The sequence below is a fragment of the Ziziphus jujuba genome, chromosome 7 (genome assembly GCF_031755915.1).
Source record: "Ziziphus jujuba cultivar Dongzao chromosome 7, ASM3175591v1".
NCBI lineage: Eukaryota > Viridiplantae > Streptophyta > Magnoliopsida > Rosales > Rhamnaceae > Ziziphus > Ziziphus jujuba.
Window position 1 is genome coordinate 11,242,283 of NC_083385.1, and position 25,587 is coordinate 11,267,869.

Consider the following 25,587-nt stretch of genomic DNA (forward strand, 5'->3'; position numbering starts at 1 on the left):
AATATTTGACCGAGATTGCTTGGACGGCCATGGTTTCATTTTTTTATTTTTTATTTTTTATTTTTGGGGGTAATGTTATGGTTCATTTTTTTCTCTAACAACTATTCAAACTTTACAATATCTATAAAATATATATGTACATTTTATAGGATATTGTGGATGTTAACATGCATGAACATTGCTTGGAAATTGAACATATCCTAATTGGTATGATGAACATTGTGTTGAAGGAAAAGAAAGAAAAATAATTTTCACATTTTTTTAAAAGAGCGGATAAATGAATTGGAGCCTCCCTCCCATATTTATTAGTAGCCCTCAAATTCATGTGACTTGGTCCATTCCTGTCTCAGCTTTCACAGCCGTCTTTTTCTTAATGTTAAAATTATTTATTATTATGTTAAGCTTCCATACCGCGGTCAACAGAAATATAAAAAGTAAAAAAAATAATAATAATAAAAAATAAACAATTCACAAAAGAAAAATACGAGTTACTTAATGCCCAAGATTAACGTTAATTTATTGTTTGCCAAGTAGATAACAATGACCGTTAATTCTATATTGCATTGTAATTTAGAATATTATTTTTTTTAAGTCTTTATTTTTGTTAAGGAAGAAATACAGTCTTTCATGAAAAAAGAAAAATATTTAGATTTTCACCGAGTGTATAATAGTTTATTATTCTTATCTACAGCTTTAACATTAAAATCACAATACATGTTTTAGCAATTGAAAGATTTGAAAGATAAATTCTCATACAAATTAATGTGGTCAAATTCGATATTAAAAATATATATAAATGCTTTTACGGGTTTTCCTTAGACAAACAAAAATCTAAAAAAAAAAAAAAAAATTGTTCTGGGGATATGTAGATATATAATGTGAGATAAATTGGAAGAAGGCTAACACCTAAAGTGATCATATATATGTTATACAATTTGATAAATTATACTTTCATTATTGGAACAATTATTTTATCTAAACTTGACTTAAATGTATACAAATTATTAGGTTGTCTGTTGATTATTTTAAAATTAAATTTTATTTATTTTTAATGAATGAGTTCATCATTAGGCGAGTGCAGCAAATAAAAAGGTGTCAAATGATACTTTTTTGTTGGAAAAGCAGATACTATATTTAATAAAATTCAAATAAATGAAAGATTATTTGTACAGCTCAAATAGTAATAAATCTTTAATCATATCTATATATATATGTATTTTTTTTTCCCAAAAAAAAAAAGGGATTATATGAATATAAATTTGGAAAAAAATAGTTTCTAATAATATCTTACAGAAATTATAGTTTCTATTTAAGGTAATCATATTCATTGTTAAATAAAGATAGTCATATAAAAAAAAGGGATTATATGAAAATGAATTACTATTTTAATTTTGAAGTACATAATAGATTAAAAAAATGAATGGTTCATATTTATATCTTACAGAAATTATAATTAGACATACCTTTTTTTTTGTTTTGGGCTACAAATAATTAGACATACTGATGTAACAAAATATAAGAAGGATGATAATAAATTTGGGTAATTAATTTCTAATTTATACAGTTATATACAGTTTATAGAGGTACATGGAACGCTGACACATTTTATTTCCTCCCAAAAAAAAAAAAGAAAAAAGAAAAAGAAAATTAGAGGCAACTTTTCCATGAAGTCAGCCATATAATTGGCGCCGTTTGACTTTTAGATCACGCTTCATTTATTATTTTTTATTTTGCAACATAATTAGACGTTCAAATTTGTCACTAAACCCCAAAACCAAAACACAAAACGAAAACAGAAATCAGAAACACAAAAACAAAATTTAAGAAATTTCCTTCCCCGTCACTAATCGCGTTGATCAAGGAACCCAGTTCCCACCAAAAAATTAAATTAATCGCCAAGAAAAACAACAACAACCGCCTTCAATGATCGCCACGTGGATGTGAAAAAGCATAACAGTCTTCTGGGAACGTGTAGTTCACCGCCCAATGAATTTCGAACCTCTTTCTCAACATATTTTCTTTTTTCTTTTTCAATAATATTTGAAAATTAGTTATAATTAAAGCAAAAAAAAACACACAGTGGTCTGTAGTTGTTATCAATAACCCCCCCCCCCCCCCCCAAAAAACAAAAAAAAAAAAAAAAAAAAACAAAAAAAAAAGAGAAAAAAGAAAAGCGTACGCCACGTCGTTTCTTTTTTTTATCGCTTTCTGTGGATCTCCATCCATCCATCATCCTCCATCATTCTCAAAAGCTTTCAATTTTGCTGGACACGGACCTCAATTCCCGTGATAACTTGTAATTTGAAATCCTTGGGAAAAAAGGGATCGAAAAAAATTTAAAAAAAAAAAAAAAAGATAGAGAGAGAAAAATAAAATGAAGCAAAGCAAAACCAAGACAACGTAGAGAGATCTTCAAATCCCCGGTTTAATCCATTATCCGAATAACGATGCTCTGACCCGGAATTAGAAGAATTAAAATCCCTCCGATTCCCCATCTGTTCGGGGAGCTTTCTAAATGGGTGTTTGCAGCTCAAAACCCTCAACAAAGCCCACCTCTACTTCTCCCTTATCCGATCTCCAACTTAACCACCACAAGGCTAACTCTACTCCGACTGAGGCTAACTCTGTCCCTGCTGAGGATGTCACTTCCACTGCCCAAACTGCGATTTCCGTAAATGGTACTGGTAATGAGGCGGCGGAGAACGGTAAGAAATCGCCCTTCTTCTTTTTCCAAAGTCCCAGTCCGGCTCACTACCTGTTCTCCAAGAAGTCTCCGGCGAGATCTCCGGCGAATTTCAACTCCAACTCCACGCCCAAACGGTTCTTCAAGAGGCCTTTCCCGCCTCCTTCTCCGGCGAAACATATAAGGGCGGTGCTCGCCAGGAGACATGGGTCGGTCAAACCCAACGAGGCCGCGATACCCGAAGGGAGCGTGGATGAGGAAGTCACGGGGCTTGATAAGAGCTTCGGGTTCTCGAAGCATTTTGCTAACAAGTATGAGCTCGGTGAGGAGGTTGGAAGAGGGCATTTTGGGTATACCTGTGCGGCGAAGATTAAGAAGGGTGAGCTCAAAGGCCAACAGGTTGCTGTGAAAGTCATTCCCAAAGCAAAGGTTCGCGATTCGTCTGATTCTAATACCTAAAAGTTCTGATCTTTATGGTTATTTATAATTGAAATCGGTTGGCCAATTTTTTCGCCTTCTTAATACATTTTGAAAGCAAAACTAGATCTGCGGTTAAAACCCATGATCTTTATTATGAAAACCTTACAATTCTGCATCGGAAACACAGAAAGTGGTTTTCTAATTGATCCTCTGCTTGGTGAAAAACATGGTTAAAGTGGAAGGAGGGTCTTCATCAATCATGTAATTTGTGTGTTCGAACTTGTAGTTATTTGAGCTGAATTCGTCTCTAGAAAACTGTTAATTGTTATGAAGTCTTCTAAAAGTTTTGGGCTTTACAACTTGAAAAATCTTGGTTAGAATCGCTGTGCATTCTTATTATCCTACTACTAGTTCGCATATGCGCATTTGCACATCTTCCTTCTATTGAGACCTCCTAGAAGATGATCAATTTTGCATATGTCTCAAAATTTTGGATTATTAAATTGGAATATTTCATAGTTCGCAATGAAGGGTGGGAAAAATATTTACTGTGCACTTTTTGGATTAGAAGAAGCTTGAGAGTTAGGCAGGGTGGTATCTTTTCCTGAAATTGGGATTTTGTTGGTCATGAATTATTTCCTTATTTATTTTTTTGTTGTTAGATGACCACTGCAATTGCCATCGAGGACGTTAGAAGGGAAGTAAAGATATTGAGAGCCCTGAACGGACATAGCAATCTAATTCAATTTTATGATGCATATGAAGACCGTGAGAATGTCTACGTAGTCATGGAGTAAGCCCTGACTATAGCATTTTATTTAAATTGCATGCTTCTGTTAGCTTTTCTAACCAATATTCCAGCCAAAAATTAATTTTATAACCATTTTATTCATTTTTTCTTTTGACTGGAGTTCTTATATAATATGCGCTGTTGAATTATGATATTTTTCAGGTTATGTGAAGGGGGGGAACTCTTAGACAGGATACTGTCAAGGTATATCTTTTAATGTTGCTGGACTTAAGTGGATCTGTAGTTGTTCTTTTGATGGATGAGAGAAATGGAAACTTACAACAGAAAGCTGATTAGCAAAGTTTATTGTGTAAAGTACATTTGATTTACTTTGTGCAGGGGTGGGAAATATACAGAGGATGATGCGAAAGCAGTTATGATACAGATATTAAATGTCGTTTCATTTTGCCACCTTCAGGGTGTGGTGCATCGTGATCTTAAACCTGAGGTGGGATATTGTAACTTTCGAATTTCTACTTTTGGATTAAATTAAAACTCGCTGGGGTTTGAGTTTGCTACATCATTTTGGGGTGACTCAAGATGAGATATGGGAATAACCATTTGGGTGGGTTTTTTTTGTTACTGTTAGATCCCTCTAGGAAGTATCATATGAAGGCCAATTTCTGTATGCTTGAAACTTAAGCTTATTTTCATGGGCCTAAAAGAGTTATAAATGGAACGTTTGATCCAACACAACCAGGAATTTAACTTTGGTTCTATCTGCTTGAAGAAAAATTTCTACTTGTAATAAAATTGTTATTTTGGTATTCGACTGGTTCAACAGACATGTCTAGTCTTTCTGTTCTTTTCTTTTATGTTTTTAACCAAACCATCTATTTAGTTGTTCTTGCATGAAGAATGGGATTTTCTTTCAGCATGTTGCTGTTGGAACTTTGATATGATTTCATTCGCATATACATATCTAAGTTTGGTTAATTGCTGGTTCAGAATTTCCTTTTTACGTCAAAGGAGGAGACTTCACAATTGAAGGCCATAGACTTTGGCTTGTCAGATTTTGTCAGGCCAGGTTCGTCAGCAGTTTTTAAATATATAAAACTGCACTTCTTTCTGGTTTTATAGCTCTGAAAGTGGTTTAACAACATTTAATTGCTTTTACAGATGAGAGACTGAATGACATTGTTGGTAGTGCATACTATGTTGCTCCTGAAGTTCTACATAGGTCTTACAGCACAGAGGCTGATGTTTGGAGTGTAGGCGTGATTGCATATATCCTCTTGTGTGGCAGTCGCCCATTTTGGGCTCGAACCGAATCTGGGATATTTCGGACTGTTCTAAAAGCTGATCCAAGTTTTGATGAACCACCCTGGCCCTCACTCTCTCCTGAAGCAAAAGACTTTGTCAAGCGCCTATTGTACAAGGATCCACGGAAGAGAATGACTGCAGCTCAGGCACTAAGTAAGTCCCTTGTCCATTTTTGAAAATGTGCAGTTGAAGTCATATTTCTCAAGTGTTACAAATTTTATTTTATTTTTTTGCAGGTCATCCCTGGCTTAGAGATTGCAAAGATGTTAAAGTTCCTCTGGATATACTAATATTTAAACTCATGAAAGTTTATATGCGCTCATCATCTCTCCGCAAAGCTGCTTTAAGGGTGTGTGCTTGATAACATTATAAACTCTGAATATTTAACCATATGCTCTGCTGATCATTTACATGAGTGCGTAGTACAAGGTCTGTCTGATGTCATTATTTGACTCCCGATCATATTAATTTGATATTCTGTCCCTCTGATGGATGGATTTCAAGAAGCATACTGGCATAGGAATCATGCAACCATCAAGATTAGCTTTTTCTATTTTAGCCATTTGAATCTAGTGTCTGTTCACTATAAAAAAGAAGGATTAATATTTACAACCACTCATGAAAATTCAATAGAGCACATCATTGAAGTACCCCCCATATAGTGTGTGGCATGACAATTCTGGTTACCTTTAGAGGTTACTGTTTCATGAACTTTCTCTCAGCCACCCTTTTTTATTTTTTTATTTTTTATTTTTTTGTTTTTTTTTTTGGGGGTTCCTTTTTCTTATTGGGATATGTTTAATATATTTTAAATGTTTATTTACCATTTCTTATTTTGTGCCAGGCCCTGTCTAAAACATTGACTGTAAATGAGCTCCATTATATGAAAGAACAGTTTGCTTTGTTGGAACCAAACAAAAATGGTACAATAAGCATAGAAAATATTAAAGCGGTAGGTTTCTTTCTGAATGGTCTGATTAAAGGGAGACTTCCTCTTAGTTAAGCCACTAAATTTCTTCAACTTTGGCAGGCTTTGATGAGAAATGCAACTGATGCTATGAAGGAGTCTCGGATCCCTGATTTTTTAGCATCGGTAGGTGTTGGGCTACTGTGACATATGTGGCAATTTGTTTAATTCTATTTTATTATTATATTTATAGCCTATCTATTGTGGCAGCTTAATGCATTGCAATTCAGAAGGATGGACTTCGAGGAGTTCTGTGCAGCTACACTAAGTGTCCATCAACTTGAGGCTCTTGATCGTTGGGAACAACATGCTCGATGTGCCTATGAACTATTTGAAAGCGGCGGAAGCAGACCTATTGTCATTGAGGAACTTGCTTCGGTATGTATGCCTGCATTATTTATATATATTATTACTTTATTTTGCTTTATACATATAAGTATATATATATATATATATTACTTAGTAATTGTTCATGTAGTATAAACCAGCTCAGTTTTTGAATTTATTCAGACTTGAGAACCGCTTCTAATTGTTTTTAGGAGTACAGTTGAATAGATATACTGTATATGTTCATGAAAATAGGCAGTGCAAAGATTATTGTTTAGTGCATGAACATAAGTTACTGACCAATGGTTCTTCTGTGATTAATGTTGCAGGAACTTGGCCTAGGCCCTTCAGTCCCTGTTCATGCAGTTCTTCAAGATTGGATTAGGCACAGCGATGGAAAACTGAGCTTCCTTGGGTTTGTGAAGTTGTTACACGGGATATCTAGCAGGACCATTGCAAAAGCTCAATGAAAATTTTGGTGGGGAAGGATTTATGGAAGTAATCGTTGTGCAGTTATACCCTACACGATTCATTCAGGGGCTTTTCCATTTTTTTTTTTTTTTTCCCCTCTTTGTTTTCTTTTTTTTCTTTCAATCTTTAGTACCCAGGCTTTGGGTACTTTTGGGACTTGGGAGTTGCAAAGTTGTGCTCCAGGTAATTGAAGCTCAGCGCAGCGCTCAGGCCTTGGTGGTTTTCTACTGTAAAGTTGTAGTTTTAGTGTGTTTAGTGTCAGGTTTAGAGTAGCCCCGTCCCCACCCCACAACACCCCACCCACCTGGTTTATTAGGTTATCACATTCGACGATTCTGACGTAAGCGACTCGTTACACGTGTCAACAGTTGTTTAATCAATTTCTTCTCCCCCTTCCCCATCTCTGTTATTATATTTATTTTTTGAATTTTTGGTTTTTTTTCCGTCTACTATTATTGTTTGATTAATAGCCTTTTCTACTTGTCAATGAAAGAATGATAAGAGGCCATGTTAAAGTTTGGAAGTCTCAAGTGAAAATGTATTTCCTTATATGTTTAAAGAAAATTATGAATAAGTTTTTTTTTTAAAAAATGCAAATAAAAATAAGAAGATATGAAATGTTAATTTGTGATTGTCATGAAATAAGGAATATGTGAAATAAATAAATAATAATTATTATTATTATTATTAATTTTTAAAGAAAAGAGAAGCTCTTCAACTCACACCCAAAATTCATAATGTTAGACCAAGAAGTATAGCAAATTTTATATGTTAAACAGTATTTTGTAAGTGAATAAATATCATTAAGTATAAATTATAAATTAATTAAATATTGATAACGGCCATGTTTAACGAAAAAGAAATTTAAACAGCGTTACGGAAAAAAGGCGGTTCAATCACCTGGCGAAATAGGAATTGGCTGAGCCGAGAGCCGCCCTTTTGTTCGGCTGGCCCGAATTGGTTGAACCGGTTTTGAATATTTTTTTTATGTCGATTGTGTTGTCTACCTTGGGTGATCAAATTGGGCAATGGCAGAGAGCACGAAGGGTAAAGACACTCTGATTTTCATTTCCTCTTCTGAAGAAGAAGAAGAAGAAGAAGAAGAAGAAGAAGAAGAAGTAGGAGAAGATGAAGTATCCGACGACAGTGAACATGACGAAGAAGAAGAAGAAAAAGAAGAAGACGATGACTATGACTATGACTATGATGATGATGGTGATAAGCAGTCCGATATCGACGAAGAAGAGGACAATGACTGCGACGATGAGTCCCTATGCAATAAAGTCGCTCGCCTTCTTAAAGGTATTGTTTTTGCCCTTTAAATTCTGAATTCCGATTCGCACTTCTTGCTTAGTTTTGTGCAGCATATCTGGCAAAATTGATTGTTTATTTGTTTGTTTTCAATAGGAATGATTGTTCATTAGGGATTTTGCTATTCGTATCTTTTTTCTTTTTTTTCTTTTTGTAATAAAAAAGTCTTTTTCCTGAATTTTTAATCTTTCCGTCTCCCCCAGAGAGCTTTAGCAAATGTAAAAACTATTATGAGGCACTCTTTAAAAAATATTGAATTTGGGTACAAAATTTGGACGTAACATACCCCATATTGATTAGGTAACGAAGTTTTGTTTATTTTAGTTACTTTGTATTTTGTAATTACTCACACTAACTAGCAGCTAAAACTTTTGACCTCTTGTTTTCTACTGTGTTATTCAGAGCGCTGTGATTTAGATTGTTTAACACTGAAAGAGTGCAAAGCATATTTACGGATCAATGCCCTCAGATTAACCGGGATTAAAACGGTCTGCATACACAGGATTAAGGAACATTGGAGGTAAAATTATTCAATGACATTCTATATTATGTCAGCCCCGGTAGAATCTACTGACTTCGTGGTCTTTTTGTAATCTTATAGGTTTCTTCGATTTCTTGTACAAAGTTCTGACCAATAATCTTTATCATCTTTTTGTTATCTACATAATAACTTGTCCTTTGTTCAAAAGAAAACATAATTTGTTCAAGTGAAATGTTGAATGTAGTTAACCTTCTTGTTGTTCAGGTGAAATGTGGAATGTGGTAACTCTTGGCCAGCATTTTACTTATTTGAAAGAGTAAAAGAGATTGCTGTTTTGTTTAGGCTAAAACAATTGCCTATCTTTGTTGTTTTCTGAAGTTTCTTGAACTGGTTGGTGCACTCTTATAACAGAGTTACCATTTTCCTTTTGGAATATGTTTGGTTATTCATTTGTTTTGCAATTTTCTTACGTGTTAGGTTAAAAGATGGGAATGGTGAAGCACTTTATCCTAGACAATCCTTTTTCATCAATTGTACTGGTAATTTGTTATTTACCTTTCTCATATACATTTGTTTTATCAGTTACATACCATTTTCTGATTTTGAGAGAAGTGACTTATTGTAGGTGATGTCTGTAAGGGAGATGTTGTTTTGTTTACACAAAAAGTTTATGAGAAGTATTTCCTTCCCTTTGTTTATCTTCAATTTTCTTTTTCATTTCAATGTTGTTCTTTTATAGACCTAAAATTCTTATGCTCTATAAATTGGGGATTGGATTCTCAAGCAGGTTTGATAAAGTGACAAGACATGGGAGGGTTCTGGGGAAGAGAATCGTTGCTGGAAGAGTTGTTAAGGAAAGCTATGGTGCAAACAAACAACAACATACTTTTACGGTAAGCCCGAGATTGAAGTTAACCTTTGGAGTTCAATCTAGTAGGGTGTGGATCTAGTTAACAGTGACTGGTGCTCTATATATATATGTATATATATATATTCTCAAATACTTGACATTTATATATTCACTTTGCAATTTACTGATATATTAGAGGAATTGTGATTGAGAATTGAGAATTTAGATCCTATTTAACATAGGTGAGATATTTCTGAGTTTGTAGTTTAATTACCTTGTGATTCACCCATCTGATTTGCGTTTGTTACTTTCAAGGTTGAAGTCCTGTGGAGCAAGGGATTTAAGAAGTTACCTCCACTCTTTCCTTTACTTGTGAAGGGTCGTAATCTCTACAAATTAAAGACTTTCCGACAGGTGAGCGGTTAATGCAATCTCTATATCTGTGCCAATGCGCTATCAATGACAGGTGAGCTGTTAATGCAATCTCTCTATCTGTGGTAATGCACTATCAATACATTGGTTTGTTCATCTTTTAGCGTTGGGACAATGAAGAAGAAAGACTAAAAGTGCTTGCTGAAAAGCACAAACGAGGTTTTGAAGCAAGGCTTGCAAGAGCAACGAAGCAAAAGAAGAAATGGACGGAAAATGGAGGTATGGCAGGGCATGACGGAGCTCTCTTGCACATTTGTCCATTTGAAGACAGTTTGATTGCATGTTTATTTTGTGCTTTGAAATAAGTCTTGAATCTATCTCTCTCACGCTTATTTTTTATGATGATCAGGTGCAAAGCGCGCTAAAAAATTCGATTCTACGAGACCATCTCAAATGAAAAGAAGCACAGAATCAAGAGAGAGGGATTTTGATAGACTTGAAAAAGCTAAGTCCCTGGGATTTGTAAGTTCTGATAATCATCGTCGACGTCAAGACATCTTCCCTGTGAGACATAGAAATCAAAATGCAATGCCTAGAGGATCAAGATGTTCTAGGGGGCATAAAAAATCCTTCCACCGGAATAGAAGAGTTACAACTTCTTAATCATGCTTTAATTCTCCTCAAATTCATCAGCAATCCCAAATAGAATCTGAATACAGGAGAGTAAGGAATGTTCCTTACCCAGTTCTTAGGTCTGAAAGGGGTTCCATTTGGGACAGACCCAACTTTTTTTTGTGGGTTTAGGCGATAAAGAGAAATGAGGAGGTTTTTTTTTTTTTTTTTAATATTATTATACAGTACTTTTTATTAAAGGATATATGTGTATTTAGATTAATTTTTCTTGTTTGCTTGAAATTCAGGGAGATGTTTGATTTGAAGAAGGCGGTTTGCTTTTACACTCTCCTTAAAAAGGATGTCAAATTATCTCTTTTCTTTTTTCTTTTTTTTTTTTCTTTTTTTTTTCAATTTTATGCTAGTAAAGAATGTAAGTTTTAATGTAATGGACCACCTGTATATTGAAAATGAGTGCTTGTTTCGTTAAAAATTGAATGTGTTTCAAAAATAAATAAAAAATAAAAAAAAAGTATACGAATGATAATGTAAAATGAATAAAAATATATATATATGTATATATATATTGAAATTTATTATTATTATTATTATTATTTTCCAGCTTTTCTTAAAAAGATATTTCAAGATTCAAACGTAACTGTGAATCAGCATGGGAATGACAACGAGCTGACCCACAAAAGGACGCGTGGAGGAAATGAGTGGTAAATTAAATGATTTGTGCCGAAGATACCTACAATCATAGTAGAACGAGTTGTTAACTCTTTTTCTTTTCTCTGGGACCGAAGTTTTGTTGTTTGTGTAAAAAGACTGCACGATTGTGCTAATATTTTTCAATTATTTTCGGTTTAAATTTTCCGTCAAACCAATTAATGGAAGTCATATGTAAATGCTGAGCAGAGGACTACCAAATTTTTTTTTTCTTTTTTTTTAAACAAAGAAAAAGCTTTCTATTTACCTTTTACAACTCGTGGTGGTAACGGAGTAGGAATTCAATTTGTTTCTTTTGGGATCTAAAGCGTTTCTATGTGGTTCATCCATAAACTTTTGTCATTAAAGACTTGTCAAAAGAACTCAAAAGACGCATGACAAACCTCAACCAAAACCAAATTTTCAATTTAATTAGAAATTTTGGCTCTTAAAGTCTTAAAACTATAAGTAAAAAATAAACATTATAATCCCCTACAAGTAAAGAGAGTGGCCGACCAGAAGAAGACAGCAAGTCACGTCAAGATGGGTTGCTATAAAATTTGTGTCGTATTATAGTTGTATATATCTCTCGGCTATGATTTTAATATATGTATTGTATATATATATATATATATTTGGTGAATATGATTTTAATAAATAATAATGATAATAATGACATTTGATTATATAAGATTGTGGAGGTCCATACAAGTGGGTTGCAATGCAACTGGTCTTATTATGTACTCAATCACTGGACCCAACCAAATAACGGCTTCTCTTTGCCAACGTCGCTATTTAGCTTTTTGACTGACCACCCTCTCTCTCTCTCTCTCCCTTTCTCACTTCGATTGTCGTGAAGCTATTTTTCTCTATTTCTTTCTTTCCTTTTATTTTTTTGATAATTTTATATTATAAATTATATTTTATCTTTCTCGTCTAAGTATAAACATATTATCGTATACAGTGGGAATTTGTAGAAAAATAGGAAAGTTTTTGGATGCACATGAGGCGGTTATGAATAGGCTTTGTGCGTCCCAAATCGAAACACGAAGTCTACTATATATCCATGCAAACACTGTCCTCATTCTCTTTCTCTTCCTCTCACTTCTGTGGGGCCTATTGGACTTAATTTTGGGCTGACAGATTTTTAATCATCGAGAAATCAAATCTTTAATCACAATTAATTTATTACAAATATTAGAACTTTTTTCTATAACAAAAATTTAAATGCTATATCACAATTTAAATCATTATTATTAAAAAGTTTATTTTTAAAATTTTAAATAAAAAATAATAATATTAAATATGCTAATTAATTAATATTTATCATGTATAATATTAATTGGCATCAATAATATCAAATAATAATATCCATTTAATAATCATATAATATATAGACCAAACTATCCAATCCAAACAAACCAATAGAATGAACTAAAAGAAAAAGCTAGATGCTTCGGTCTCTCACTCCCTCTTCGTTTCTCTGTGGAATGGAAGAGGTACGGCATAGTAAATATGCAACCTCGCAGCATGTGATGCTACCTCCCTCGCACCGTGCTTATCCAAGTGTTTTTTTTTTTTTTTTTTTTTCTTCCTTAATATAGCCTATAAATGGCCCGACCGTGACCACTTGGGAAAGAGAGTGGGATCTTAGCCGGTACACTTCTCTGTAAGTTGGGAGCCTTGGAGGGATCCTCCAAGTGGTTCTACAGCAAGTGGGTTTAGCCGGCCATAGCAAATAGGTATTGGGGCCCAAAAAACGGTGCCGTATTAAGGGGGGTAAAAAATAAATGATATATAGGAAATGCAAGATCGTAGATTGTATCAACTATATAGAGACTCGGGGAGGTATGGGAATAGAAGGTAAGTAAGGATAATGAAGATGATGGTGAAGAAGAAGATGATGATCATGTGTGCATTTAAATGCACATGATGGTGATGTGGGTGATGAGAAAGATTTGATATAAGCAGGTTAGAAAATCGGGATTTGAAGAAGTTAAAAGAATCTGGGGGTAGAAGGACGGAGGTCGATCTCTTGGGTCCAAGCGGTCCGGTCCTGAACGTGCAAGTGCCAGTAGGTTTGAGCCAGCGCGTCTGGGTCCATGGACCCGTCCACTCCTTGTTCCCCAACCGACTTCCTCTCGGAACTCGATGCCCCCCTGCATTCACGCCTCTCAATCTTTTATTTCATTCTATTTCATTTTTTTGTTTAATTAATTAAATTATATATGCGTGTATATATATATATATATATAGATATAGATATGGTTTGCTTTTCAATCATATAGTTCCTTTTTGATATCAAGTTGTGTGGAATGCAAAAAATTTTCTGGGTAAGCGGCGTGAGGAAAAAAAAAAATGTAAAAAAAGATAGAAAACAAAATATTGATAGATTGAAGAAACGAAAATTTGAGGGATTTGCTGTTGAGGAAATCAAAAAAGCGGAACGAACCTAGGTGGGCCAATAACACCGTCAATGATGACATGAGCGACGTGCACACCCATTGGTTGGAACTCCCTTGCCAAGCATTGAGACAGTGCTCTCAACGCGAATTTCCCACAACCTGCAGTCAGATTCATATTATCCGTACAACCACCCAAGATTGCCAAAAAATTGTTAATTCTACAATTCAAGCTGGTTTTGATTTTGGGTAAATTAAATTTTAAGACGTTGAAGAAGTGAAACTTACATAGTTCGGAGTATCCAGCAATGCCGCTTACAGAAGCTGAACAGCCAGTGAACAAAATCGTCCCCCTTCCTCTTTCAACCATGCTTGGAAGAACCTTCCATTCCAAAAACAATATAACAAAAATATAAAAAAAAGAAGGAACTAGCTACTTTAAAAATATTGTAATGCCCAGTACCTATTTGATTTATAAGAGATCGAAGTGATTATCACTAAAAGCAAAAGACGCAAGATTTAATTGCGGATAAAATAATGGTGAAATTCAATTTAGTATTTTCAAGTCCCAAAGTTGTGGATATTTTGTCGATTTTTTTCAATAGTCGCTTTTGCATCACTTTGAACTGGAAGCGAGATTGATACCTGCTGAGCGCAGTGGAAGGCACCCACAGAGGATACGGCAAGGGATTTCTCGAAGGAGTCGAGGCGAATGTCGGTGAAGTTGGTTGGGTTCCAACACATGGGCTGGTACGCATTGTACACCAAAACCTCGACAAATCCCAGCGACAGAACCCCTTCAAATGCCTCTCTTACACTCCTTGAGTCAGAGCAGTCGATTCTTATTGCGAATACCTGAGCTTTCTCTTCCCTCGCTATTTCATCCGCAAATCTCGACAATCTCCCTATGTTTATTAACCCATATATACATATATACTTTAAATTCAATTCCCATCACCAATACCCTCCCAAAATATAAATAAAAACGAAATTTGTTGCTTTCAATTGCTTTCAGAAACCCTTTTTCTTTTCTTTTTGTTCTCTTTCTATTTCTTGTCCAGAAGGAAAAATATAAAAAAATAAAAAATAAAAATAAAAGAAGAAGAAGAAGAAGGAGGAGGAGGAGGAGGCTGAGTACATATTTATAAACCACTTGCAAGATATTAATTGATATGGAAAAAAGGAAAAGACAATATATTGAGCAAAAATACCCAAGTCACGGGCAAGGATGGCGACGGTGTAGCCTTCGTGGGCGAACTTGCGGGCTATGGATCGGCCGAGCTTTGGGCCAACGCCTACAATGGCTGCGATGCCTCGAGTGGAATTGGAGCTGCTCATGCTGCGCATCGTTTGCTCCGTCCTGCTGCACCCGAAAAATAATAGACTTTTGATTATGTCCCAAAAAAGCAATAAATCTGAGTTTCGATTTAAGTATTGAGATAGATTCTTGGGTTCTGGAAGAGAAGGGAAAGAGATAGGGGCTGTGGATATTTTTGTAAAATTTTTGAGTTACGGGTAGAATCTGGTAGAACTAAGTCGCTCTCGGAGTCGCTGCCTCCTTTTGAAGAAGCATTATCGCACTCATTATAGCTTTCCGTTTTGCCTCTCCCTCTTCCTCTTTTGTATTTATATACGATTCCCCCAACTCTCTCTCTCACTTCGCTCTCTCTCTCTCTCTCTCTCTCTCTCTAGTAATCATGGCGATGATTTTCAGGTGGTGTATATGTATATATCAGAAAATATATGATTAATATTGTTTTAATTAATTGACGCTTCTATAAACATACAGTACCCAAACAATCCAATTCAACTCACCGTTTTGTGTTTTAGCTACTCGGAACTAAGCAGCAGCTTCCCATGGTGGGTACATAATTTTCCGTTGTTATTACTATGCGCATGTTGCCACGTTCAGGGGCTGAGGAAGCGATTAATTATTTTAATTAATTAAGTTTACTTCCATTTTTTAAAATCCAATATATATATATATATATATATATATAGTCTATTTAGGGTGCAGATGATTTTTATGCATATTATAATATTGATGATAATTTTTTATAGTATTAACGATAATCTTATTTGTACCGTTTTCACCGTAGAATTTATATATATATATATATATATATATATATTTATTTTATTTATTAAATTGCGTCAGCGGGTGCATCTCGGCAAAAGCATGTTTCCATCTGTGATCTGTCTATTGGCTTTAGCTCAAGTTGGAGGAACACACCTACCGTTGTCTAGTCTAGTCATCTGATGGAGCAATGTCCCTGCTCAAATATTCTTCCATGCATTTTTAGATTCATTTACTACCATCCTTTATTTTATTTTTTTAAATACTGCTTATCATTAAGCTACTTTACAATATATATATATATACATATATTTTTTTATTTGAAAATATCAATATAATATATATATATATATATATATATATATATTTTTGAGAGAGATAGTGCAATTTAATGATAAGTTAAAAAAATTAAATTTTTGAATGGAAAAGTCAACTTTTAACATGAACCTGTTAATGGATGACACGTATCATTTTTCATATAATGTGATTTTGTAAAAAAATGGGTCACGAATTCCTCAATTGATGAGTTTATTCCATAAACATCATTTCTTACTGTTCAGTCAACGATGACTACTTTATATATTTTCGGCACAAAACAAAAGTATTCGTCGGAATTCTAGAGGATGCTAAATTTTTCCTTGAAGCTTTTCTCCCATTAGCAGTTATTCTACGCCCCATGGAACCATTCTAAGCTCTTCCATTAGCTTTGTACCTTCAACCCCAACAAAAGGTCAAATTTATCGACCAAAATGGTTGAGTTTAGGCGCAAAAATGACTTATTTACACTAAGGCGCCGGTACATGAATATATATATAATTTATAAAATTAAAATATAAGAAAAAAATCACATTAAAATGAAAATAAACTATTTTTCCTAATTAATTTGAATTATAAATTTAAGATATATTAACTGGATGAGAACTACTATAGTAGATTTTTATGCCCGCATCATTGTTCACTTAGGTTCTTAAAATTAATATTGAAAGGTAAAGTTGATCTAAGAATAAAAAGCATGAAAGACAAAAATATTGCTTTCTTCTAAACCTCACGGTTTAGCTTATAAAGTGGAAAGATATATTTAAAAATATTTTGAATGTTTTGGAAGAAAAATGTATGTAAGTAAAGCCAAATATCATTAAGCATAAGTATTGAATATAGATATGGACATAGACATATAATGTAATGTCTTTGAAATAGAAAGTATTGTTACATGAGACACACACATATTGAACCTGATGGGGTTCTCACTTTGACAACGTGATCCAAAAATGAATGCATAAGCTTTTCTACTCGGCATGTCCTGCAGCACCTTATAGCTTTAGTTAGTAGCTTTGGTTTATTGTGCTTAGCTTTATCTTCTTTAACCATGTTTTTGACATTTCATGCTTAGTAGGTGACAAGGATGTGAAGCTCCTTAAGCACCTTGACTTTGCCTAGGCTGAAACTAGTTTTAACAAAGTGCTTTCCATGCTCCATGGCTTTGTTTGCTTTACCATGGGTTTACAAGACTTACACTAACCATTGCCACAATTCTAAAAATTAAATGTAATTCATGATTTTTTTTATTTTTTATGTTTTCAAAAAGAGAAATTGGCTACATCTACTGTAGAAAAAATAATATACATATATATATATAATATCTTTCTACAATGAGTGTTCTCATCCACATTATTATGGGCATGATCATCAACAAAATTTTATATATATAGTGGAAAATATTTTTCTTGCCTCTAGAGTCCAGAATATGTTGGGCAATATAACATTATATAACATGTGGTAGGGCATAAGAATGTAGTTTAATATGTCTTGCAACTTGTCTCGAATGTGTATCTTTAGGATATCTTAAACTCCATTGTCCAAGATAATAGGATTATACATATATTTTGTGAATTTAATTACTTTCATCTTTATAGAATAGTAACATGACCCACTGTAACCGATTAATGTGTTTCAACCTCTTTCCAAACGTGTTATGATTTCCAGTACCCTGTAAAAAAATTATCATAAAGTACTGATCAGATATATTCTATTTATTTACCAAAAAAGAAAGAATATGTTCTATTTATTTAGCAGAGGTCGCCGTGTGTGATAGGTAGAAGACTATCATCTCAACCGAGAAAAGCAAAAATAATAATAATAATAATTTTATTTCAAAAATAACAAAAAGAAAAAAAGAAAAAGAAAAATATAAGAGAGTATAGAGGGTCCACAGTAGGTGATTGGTGAGGGTGGACCTTGGGTGGTGACCCATTTTAATTTGGAAGAGGGAAACAAGAAGGCACAGGACAATAATGCAAGTTACAGTGCAGTAATGCAAGTTGCCAAAAGTCTTTAATATGATGAAGAATATTTAAAGCTTTGGTTTATTAGCGGGATTTGATGTTTTTCCACCTCACAGCTTTGTTGGCTTTCTAAATTAGGCCAAAAAATTTTCTTCTTTTCTATTATTATTATTATTTTGCACACTTGCTAAGGGAGATACAGCCGTCACACGTTCACATTTCTTGTTTTAATCGGAGAGAGATAAAATAGGGAGAGGGCCGCTGTTCTTGATTAGCTAGTTTCTTTAAGGATTCTTCTAAGATGTTTTTCATATTCTTAATTATCCCAGAGTTGTTTTTTTTCTTCTGGATTAATTATCCAAAATGTTATAATTATCAAAGGCAAACACAGTGAATCCGTTCACCCCTTAAACATCATCATCGATCAGTCAACCATTTTAGAATTTTTTTTCATCATTAGTTACAGTCTTGATTGGCTTATGTTTATTCAGTAAACTAACACACACACACACACACACACACACACACACACATGCTTAAACTTATCCATGGCTTTTAAGTTAAAGTTATAAAGACCACTTCTTATATATATAAATATATATGTATGTGTTGGATAAGGACTCCAGCTAGTGTATGATTTTTGAGCAGAAGGGTTAAGGAAACTATCCCAAGATTTAATCATTGACTTGGGGACCACGAGATGAGATGAAGTCCCATCCCGGCTTTTCAGAACCTCTTAAGTATCGGACAGCTTCTTCTCATGTGTGAATATGGCCCATTTGCAACAATATCTGTGCGGATTCTCCTCCTATTCAACCAGATATTTCAACACTACTCGTGTTCTCTACATCAAATGAGATCAATATCTTTGCTTGTAGACCTTTCTTATATGGAAGTCTGTTACTAAGGTGTTGTTTGATTGATGGAACTGGGGAGGATATAAAATGACCATTATATTGGAATCCTTACTTTTTTGTTTGATTGGATCGAATGTGTAAAGGATAAGGATTTCATTCCTCTTTGACTCTACTAAAGTAGTGAAATGGGAGGAATCCATTCGTTCTATCATTTACATCACATAAAAAGTCCCAATTACCATTTCACCTTTAAACTAATATTCCTTAATTTTTTTTATTTTTTTCCTATGCCAACTCTATCTGTATTTTTTATTTTACTTTCTTTCTCTATCTTTCCACCCACTTTCTCTCTCTACATTTTTCACCCCTTTTCCCTCTATATATTTCTGCTACACCCTTCTTATTTTCTCTCTCTATATTTTTTTTATCTTTATACTTTCTTTCTCCACTTTATCTCTCTCTTTCTTTCTCTCTTTTTCTCTCTATCTACATATATATATATATATATACATAGAATAAATATATCAATTTTAATACGGATCTATATATGGACGAACCACATAATCTTTTTCTATATATATATATATATATATATTTACTTTCTTTCTCTACCCTTTGTTTTTTTATCCATTCTCTCTAAATTTTCTGTATTAACTTCCTCTGTATATTTTCTTCTTACACTTCTTCTTTCTATATGTTTTATTTTATACTTTCTCTCTTCACTCTCTCCGCATTTGATTCCTATAAGTTCTCTTTCTATATTTCTTCTGTCTACTTTGTCTTTGAACTATAAAAAGTGTGAAAAGAGTGGGGAGAGATCGATGGTGAAGGAAATTAGAAAAAGTGGGGAGAAAAAAGTAATTATACTAGTTAATTTGAATCTTATATAAATAAATATTAAATTGGCTACATAGATTTTTTTTTTGGCTGAAAAATTGGCTACGTAGTTCATTCATATATGATGATCACCAAACATTAGAATCCATTTCCCTTCCAATATCATTCCACCTTCAATTTTATTCTACTCTCTATTCCATTTCACTTCACCATTGATTCTTTACAACCAAACACCACCTAAACCATTGATTCTTTACAACCAAACACCACCTAAATGTTTATTCTTTGTTGTGTTAATATAGTGATCAATTTGTGTTGCAAATAATTTAACGTGGATATGTAATGTTTCACACAATTTTGCACGTGATTTAACTTAATTTCCACTTCATTGGAGCCCAAGGTTTATAGAGAACGTTCTGGGATAAGGAAATTCCCTGATAAAGCCAACATCAACATCATTGTACCATACGAATTTTAAATACAATAAAACCTCTTCATAATATTATATAATGGAATAACATCTATCATGTCATAAAAAAATTTGATCTCAATTTAAATTAGTTATAAATAAAAATAAATTTTATATTGTAATAAGTTATGATTTTTTTAAATTCCTTATTAAAAAACTTTACCTCCACATGATAATAAAATTATATGCTACGTTACATTTAAAGTTTATCATGACTTAAATATTTATATAAAGCTATTTAAAATAATAATTTATTTTTTAGAATTGTTACAATATATATAAATTTGTTGGCATGGATTTCTTCTTGTTAAAACTAAAATATTTTTAATTACAACTCTACAAGCTATAATTTATTTATTTTTGTAGTTATAAAATTAATTTAGTACTAACAATATAACTATAGAAAGGTTTTACTTTATTAATATTAATAAAAACAAAGGAATTGAATTAAATTCATATGATCCCACATACAGTAATTTTAAAATTTAAAAGTAAAGCTTGAAAAAACATTTTATTTGTAAAAAGGATTACTTACAAAAATGCAGTAAAACTAACAGAAAGGAAACTATTTTTCATTTTTATTTCAGCGACAATTTTTTTTTTTTGGCTTGAAAATTAACTTAATAGTGTTTGCTAGTTTGTTCATTTTTGTAACTATCATACATTTTGGTTGGGAAACTTGAGCAAAGATGATTGGTGCCTTGAAACTAGTGTTTGCGAGTGTGGCTCGAATGGCAGCTAGACTGGATGAGGTGATAGTGACTCTGGGATAGTTTTCTTTTTATTATTATTTTTTAAATATTATATATTTTTGTAAATAAGATAAAAAATAAATTTTTTTCTTTTTCTTTTCCATAATTTTGTTGATAGGGATTATGGGTCAAGCTATCCATCGAACATATAAGGCCGAGTTTTCCATGGACCTCTTATACGGTAAGTTTTATATATTAGGCTTCTAATTAATAGGAGGATGAATTAATTGTTACATATGTATATATATTCTAATTCGTTGGCATTAAATAATCATAATATATACAGTGTTGAAAAAAGATAATAAAAAAAATGTATATGATGTAAAGTCATTTTCATTGCATCTATTCCATCCATATGCTGTTTTAATAGATGTCACATTCCTCAGCTTTACAAAAGAAATTCTAAATGATGGAGGAGAGAATGAAGACAAGAAGAGCTTTAATAGCTCTCTGTTCAAGTTGTTTGGCACCATTTTGAATACTCTGTGTTATGGATGGCTAAACTATGTTTGGAGGCAAAGAGAAAAAAGGCACAGCTAGCTAGGATAAAACTCCTACTTTAATGTGTGGCTTTCGCTTCAATTTTACTTTTGTACTGTAGCACTGGTTGAGCAAGACGGTGGCTAACGGTTTGTGGAGGATTAATTTTGCTCATCAGTCTTAGAGAATCTCCAATTAACTCTTTAAGAATCTTTTTATTTTATATTTTACATAGAGGGGGCGTTTGGTATGCCGGATAGATCCGGATTGGACCGGATCGGATAGGATAGGTTCGGATTGGACAGGATAGAATAATACAGTTCTATGTTTGGCATAGTTCCGGACTAAATGGTAGACTAATTGTCCCATGTTTGGCATAAGATGACTGGATTGGACTATTTTATAATTATTATTTTTATTTTTTTTTAAGTGAAAATTTTAAAAATTATATTTATATTTATTTAAAAAAATATTATATTTAATTAAAATTGTAAATATTATATTTAATTAAAAAAAATATGTCTTGATGACACCTAATTGACACAAAATTGTAGGCCAATATCACACCTGGATTTTTAAGCAGTTGATTACACCTAAAGCCACATGATTTGTAGTCAGGCTCAATTAATCTCTCTCTACACTGAGTCTAAGATTGGTAGGTAACTCATCTGATTGTGCTGTTTTCTCATTATGGACAGAATAAGTTCTGCGAGGACCATTTTCATAAGCAACAAAGAAACAGAACTTTGATTGGTGGAATAGCTAGTTCCCATAAACACATTTTAGAAAAGAATACCAATTTGACCAAAAATCAAGCTGCAGACTAATCAGAAGAAAGGTAAATGCAATTCCTTTCCTAATCAACCATTCACTCATCATAATATGTGCAGTAAGTTTAAATGAATACAAAGCCAGCAAGGCATAGTATGGTAACAGAGAAAATCTTTACAACTCCCTGAGAAAAGGATTGAGACTAGAGAGTAGCATGTAACTGCAACCTCTATACAATGCCATTTTATTTAAAATTGCTGTTTTTCTGTACTCTTTTAACCATTCCATACTACCATCTTCAATGACGGAACACCTGCCTACTCTCCTATTTACCTCTGTGTGATCAGAGAGTAAGAAAGAATGTTATATTAAACTACAACAAAAAAAAAAAAAGGCATTAAAAAGAAGGTTTCTATTAACATTTTCCTTGTCTTTAGTAGCTAACTCAGATGCCACAGCAGCAGTCATAAGAGAGTCAAATTTCTTAGACTTCCCCAGCACAATCTCAATCTGAAAGAAAAAGAGAAAGATTTCAGCAGCCAAATAAAATATACCATAGGAATTTTATAAAAAAATTGTTCATAAATTAGAACTCCCAACTATGGACAACTAACCTTGGCATCCAATTTGGGGAAAATCCATTCTCAGTCATCTCTTTGTAAATCTTCTTGGCCTGCCAAGGCCTCTTAGCTCTTCCCATAGCATCCAATAAGGTGTTATAAATAACCAAATTTGTCCTGGCCCCTATAGCCTTCATCTCCTCATAGACATTCAAACACCCATCGAAATTCCCTGACTGCCCATGAATTTTAATCAAAGTAGAGAATGTCACCGGATCAATGCGCCATTTCTCTATTCTAGCACAATCATACAAGCTGAAAGCCATATCAACATTACCAGCACGACCATAAGCATCAATCATTGCCGAGTAGGTAACATCATCTGGATCACATCCAAAAGTGGGCATTTTCTCAAACCACTCAACAGCCTGATCAGGGAAAGATGACATCCTAGCATAGCTAATCATAGTTGAAAAGGTAATATTATCAGGTTTAACACCTCTCTCAAGCATTTCATCAAACAGCTTCTCTGCTCTATCCAAGTCCTTACATTTCCTAAACACCTTCAACGTTACGTTTTAAAGAATTACTTCCCTCTTAGGTTTCAATTTACTTTGAAAGAACTTGAGAGCAAGCAATGCATTTTTAGGATTAACCATATTATTGAGAACAACCACAGCATCTTGTTCTACTATTCTATCACCTAAATCCTCCAAAACATTCGCAACATCATCTTCAGTGGAATTACAAGAATTCAAAGCTTCAGCTAACCTCACTAGTTTGGTATACCTGGCATCGTAAGATTTCCGTCGAAGCTGTGAAGCTCTGGGGCTACTGGGATTGACCCAGATGTAGCTTTTTGATGAAGAACCATGTTTTCCATCTAAATCTGCAACTTCTGGGTTCTGAGTCTCTTGCACAACGGGGTCCTGTAATTTCCGAGAAATTAAAAAAATAGAAAGGAATGCATTGTGCCTTCCAAATTTGTTGGGAACCAAATGGAAAAAAAACAATAATAAAAAAAAATATATGTGGAGAGAAAGGATTTACGGGGCAATGAAAGGCATGGATTCCATAAGTGAGGGAGGAAGGTGATGAAGAATCGAAGGACTCGCCAGGGAATCTCAAGGATTTGAAGGACCTGTTTGCAAATCCAACAAGTCTGGAGAGGTTGTTCGGTGAGCACATATTATATACGAGCATCAAAGGGCAAAAAAAAAACAAAAAAGAAAAAAGAAAAGAAAAACTGGTTCCATTTTAATGGAAAATTATACGACGCCCTAATTTTTGCAAATCAAAGATAAAGAAAACACATTAAAAACGAAGAAGAAGATTAAGAAGATGAAGGAGAAGAAGAAGAAGAAGGAAAACGAATGGACTGAAGAAGAAAAACAGTACTCACCGAGGTTTCAACTCGGAGCGATGCGAACGGTCGGGCGAGAATGGTCTAGCGAAAGACACCAGCAAGAGACACCGGCGAGAGAAACCACAACCTTCAGTGAGCTTCGGATAAAAAGCTGACCCAGGAGGGAAGACAGGTCAGTTTAATCCTCCTCGAAGAGGATTATTTCACTGTAGTGCTTAAGTTATCCGCTACGCTATTTGTTGCTACCAAACATCTGATTGGGATACAGTCCTGTACAATACAATGAAACAAACAAGTCCAGACATACTCATTTTTTCATAATTTTAATAAGTTATCTAAATTGAAAAATTATAATAAAAAGCCGAATTTGACATTCTATATGCAAAAAGTCAAATTTATTTTTTATATACAGTTTTTAATAAATTCATTTACTGTTGTATAATTTTAAATGCACAATATAATTAAATTTATTAATTATTAATTCCATATATATATTTTTTTTTGGCAATACCACTTTGATATAGAAAAGGAAAAAGGTATATTATAATCGTTTTCGAAAAAATACAAAATAAAAATTAATTACTGATAATACCTCACTTTTTTTTTTAATCCTTTTAAAAAGCTCTTGATTTTGTAAATTATATTATTTAAAATAAATGATACCGTCAGAGATGCTCTTAATCTCTTGGATTCGAGAATTCAAAACCTCATTGGTGTTATTTTTTGAGCACAGCTGCTACGATTAATTATTAATATAAAGTTCTTCGATTTTTGTGTGGAGCAGCTAGGATGGAATCATGGGACCGAATTTTCCAACACCAATCATTGCACATCCTCTTAGGTCCACCAGAACTAAATTCAAAATAAAAAGTAAGTAAAAATTTTCAATATAACTTTAAACACTAGATGAAGTTTACCAATTTATGTAAAATTATTTTAGTTGTTTCTATTGAGTTTTATTTATGCTTTTAAAAAGTTCAATTGCCCACGTTTAGTTTATTTACTTAATCAACTACAAAAAATGTCATATAATTTACCACTATTAATTGCTAAACAAATTTGTTGTCAATAACATTACTCATGAAAATTAATGGTATTATATTGACTCAAATTACATTACTAGCAGCAATCAACCAAATGAGATTATTTATTTATTTATTTTTACAAGAATCCATCAATGCATTTGGAATTTGGCCTTTATGGTAAACACACACACACACACACACACACAGACAGACATAAAGAATCTAAGGTAAAGATAAAATAAATTTTTTCAACATAATATAATATATTAAGTTGTCATTTTAGCTTTTGGTCATTTTGGAATTCAGTTAGATTTTAACTAATCCTTAAATAAAAATGACTGACTTAAGAAATTTAATATTTGGAATTTAATAAATCCATATTTATAACATAACAAGAAAACAATAAGATATATAATGCTTTTTTTTTTAATAATTTGTGATAATACCTTTTTTT

At 33.2% G+C, this 25,587-nt stretch overlaps 4 protein-coding genes across 7 annotated transcripts; 2 read left to right on the top strand and 2 right to left on the bottom strand.

The window, feature by feature from the left end:
- Window positions 1-2,196: 2,196 nt before the first annotated feature.
- Window positions 2,197-7,370, top strand: LOC107410604 (CDPK-related kinase 5). Its single transcript, XM_016018051.4, has 11 exons — window positions 2,197-3,112; window positions 3,766-3,896; window positions 4,056-4,097; window positions 4,233-4,341; window positions 4,842-4,920; window positions 5,013-5,309; window positions 5,393-5,505; window positions 6,001-6,108; window positions 6,187-6,249; window positions 6,334-6,501; window positions 6,780-7,370. The coding sequence occupies exons 1-11, from the start codon at window positions 2,516-2,518 to the stop codon at window positions 6,918-6,920; spliced, it is 1,848 nt and encodes a 615-aa protein (XP_015873537.1). The 5' UTR covers window positions 2,197-2,515; the 3' UTR covers window positions 6,921-7,370.
- Window positions 7,371-7,847: 477 nt separating this feature from the next.
- On the top strand, window positions 7,848-11,017 carry LOC107410588 (zinc finger CCCH domain-containing protein 62). 2 transcript variants are annotated; one of them, XM_060818954.1, is made up of 8 exons: window positions 7,848-8,223; window positions 8,635-8,752; window positions 9,191-9,252; window positions 9,339-9,390; window positions 9,498-9,606; window positions 9,879-9,977; window positions 10,100-10,214; window positions 10,345-11,017. In XM_060818954.1, exons 1-8 carry the CDS (start codon window positions 7,950-7,952, stop codon window positions 10,596-10,598), a joined length of 1,083 nt encoding a protein of 360 aa, XP_060674937.1. In that variant the 5' UTR covers window positions 7,848-7,949; the 3' UTR covers window positions 10,599-11,017. The 2 variants fall into 2 exon arrangements, with proteins under 2 accessions (XP_060674937.1, XP_060674938.1); XM_060818955.1 differs by having other exon boundaries at window positions 7,851-8,223; window positions 9,501-9,606; window positions 10,345-11,015.
- A 1,595-nt stretch (window positions 11,018-12,612) lies between these two features.
- LOC107410589 (uncharacterized) lies at window positions 12,613-15,609 on the bottom strand. 3 transcript variants are annotated; one of them, XM_048479948.2, is made up of 6 exons: window positions 15,473-15,609; window positions 14,869-15,020; window positions 14,303-14,562; window positions 13,946-14,039; window positions 13,708-13,819; window positions 12,613-13,414 (listed from the first exon to the last, which is right to left on the bottom strand). In XM_048479948.2, exons 2-6 carry the CDS (start codon window positions 15,002-15,004, stop codon window positions 13,252-13,254), a joined length of 765 nt encoding a protein of 254 aa, XP_048335905.1. In that variant the 5' UTR covers window positions 15,005-15,020; window positions 15,473-15,609; the 3' UTR covers window positions 12,613-13,251. The 3 variants fall into 3 exon arrangements, with proteins under 3 accessions (XP_048335905.1, XP_048335904.1, XP_048335903.1); XM_048479947.2 differs by lacking the exon at window positions 15,473-15,609 and adding an exon at window positions 15,171-15,363; XM_048479946.2 differs by lacking the exon at window positions 15,473-15,609 and having other exon boundaries at window positions 14,869-15,363.
- A 6,769-nt stretch (window positions 15,610-22,378) lies between these two features.
- Window positions 22,379-24,263, bottom strand: LOC125423873 (pentatricopeptide repeat-containing protein At4g16390, chloroplastic-like). The gene is made up of 5 exons (XM_060819125.1): window positions 24,145-24,263; window positions 23,793-23,883; window positions 23,532-23,671; window positions 22,797-23,201; window positions 22,379-22,692 (listed from the first exon to the last, which is right to left on the bottom strand). The coding sequence occupies exons 4-5, from the start codon at window positions 23,189-23,191 to the stop codon at window positions 22,647-22,649; spliced, it is 441 nt and encodes a 146-aa protein (XP_060675108.1). The 5' UTR covers window positions 23,192-23,201; window positions 23,532-23,671; window positions 23,793-23,883; window positions 24,145-24,263; the 3' UTR covers window positions 22,379-22,646.
- Between the last annotated feature and the right edge of the window lie 1,324 nt (window positions 24,264-25,587).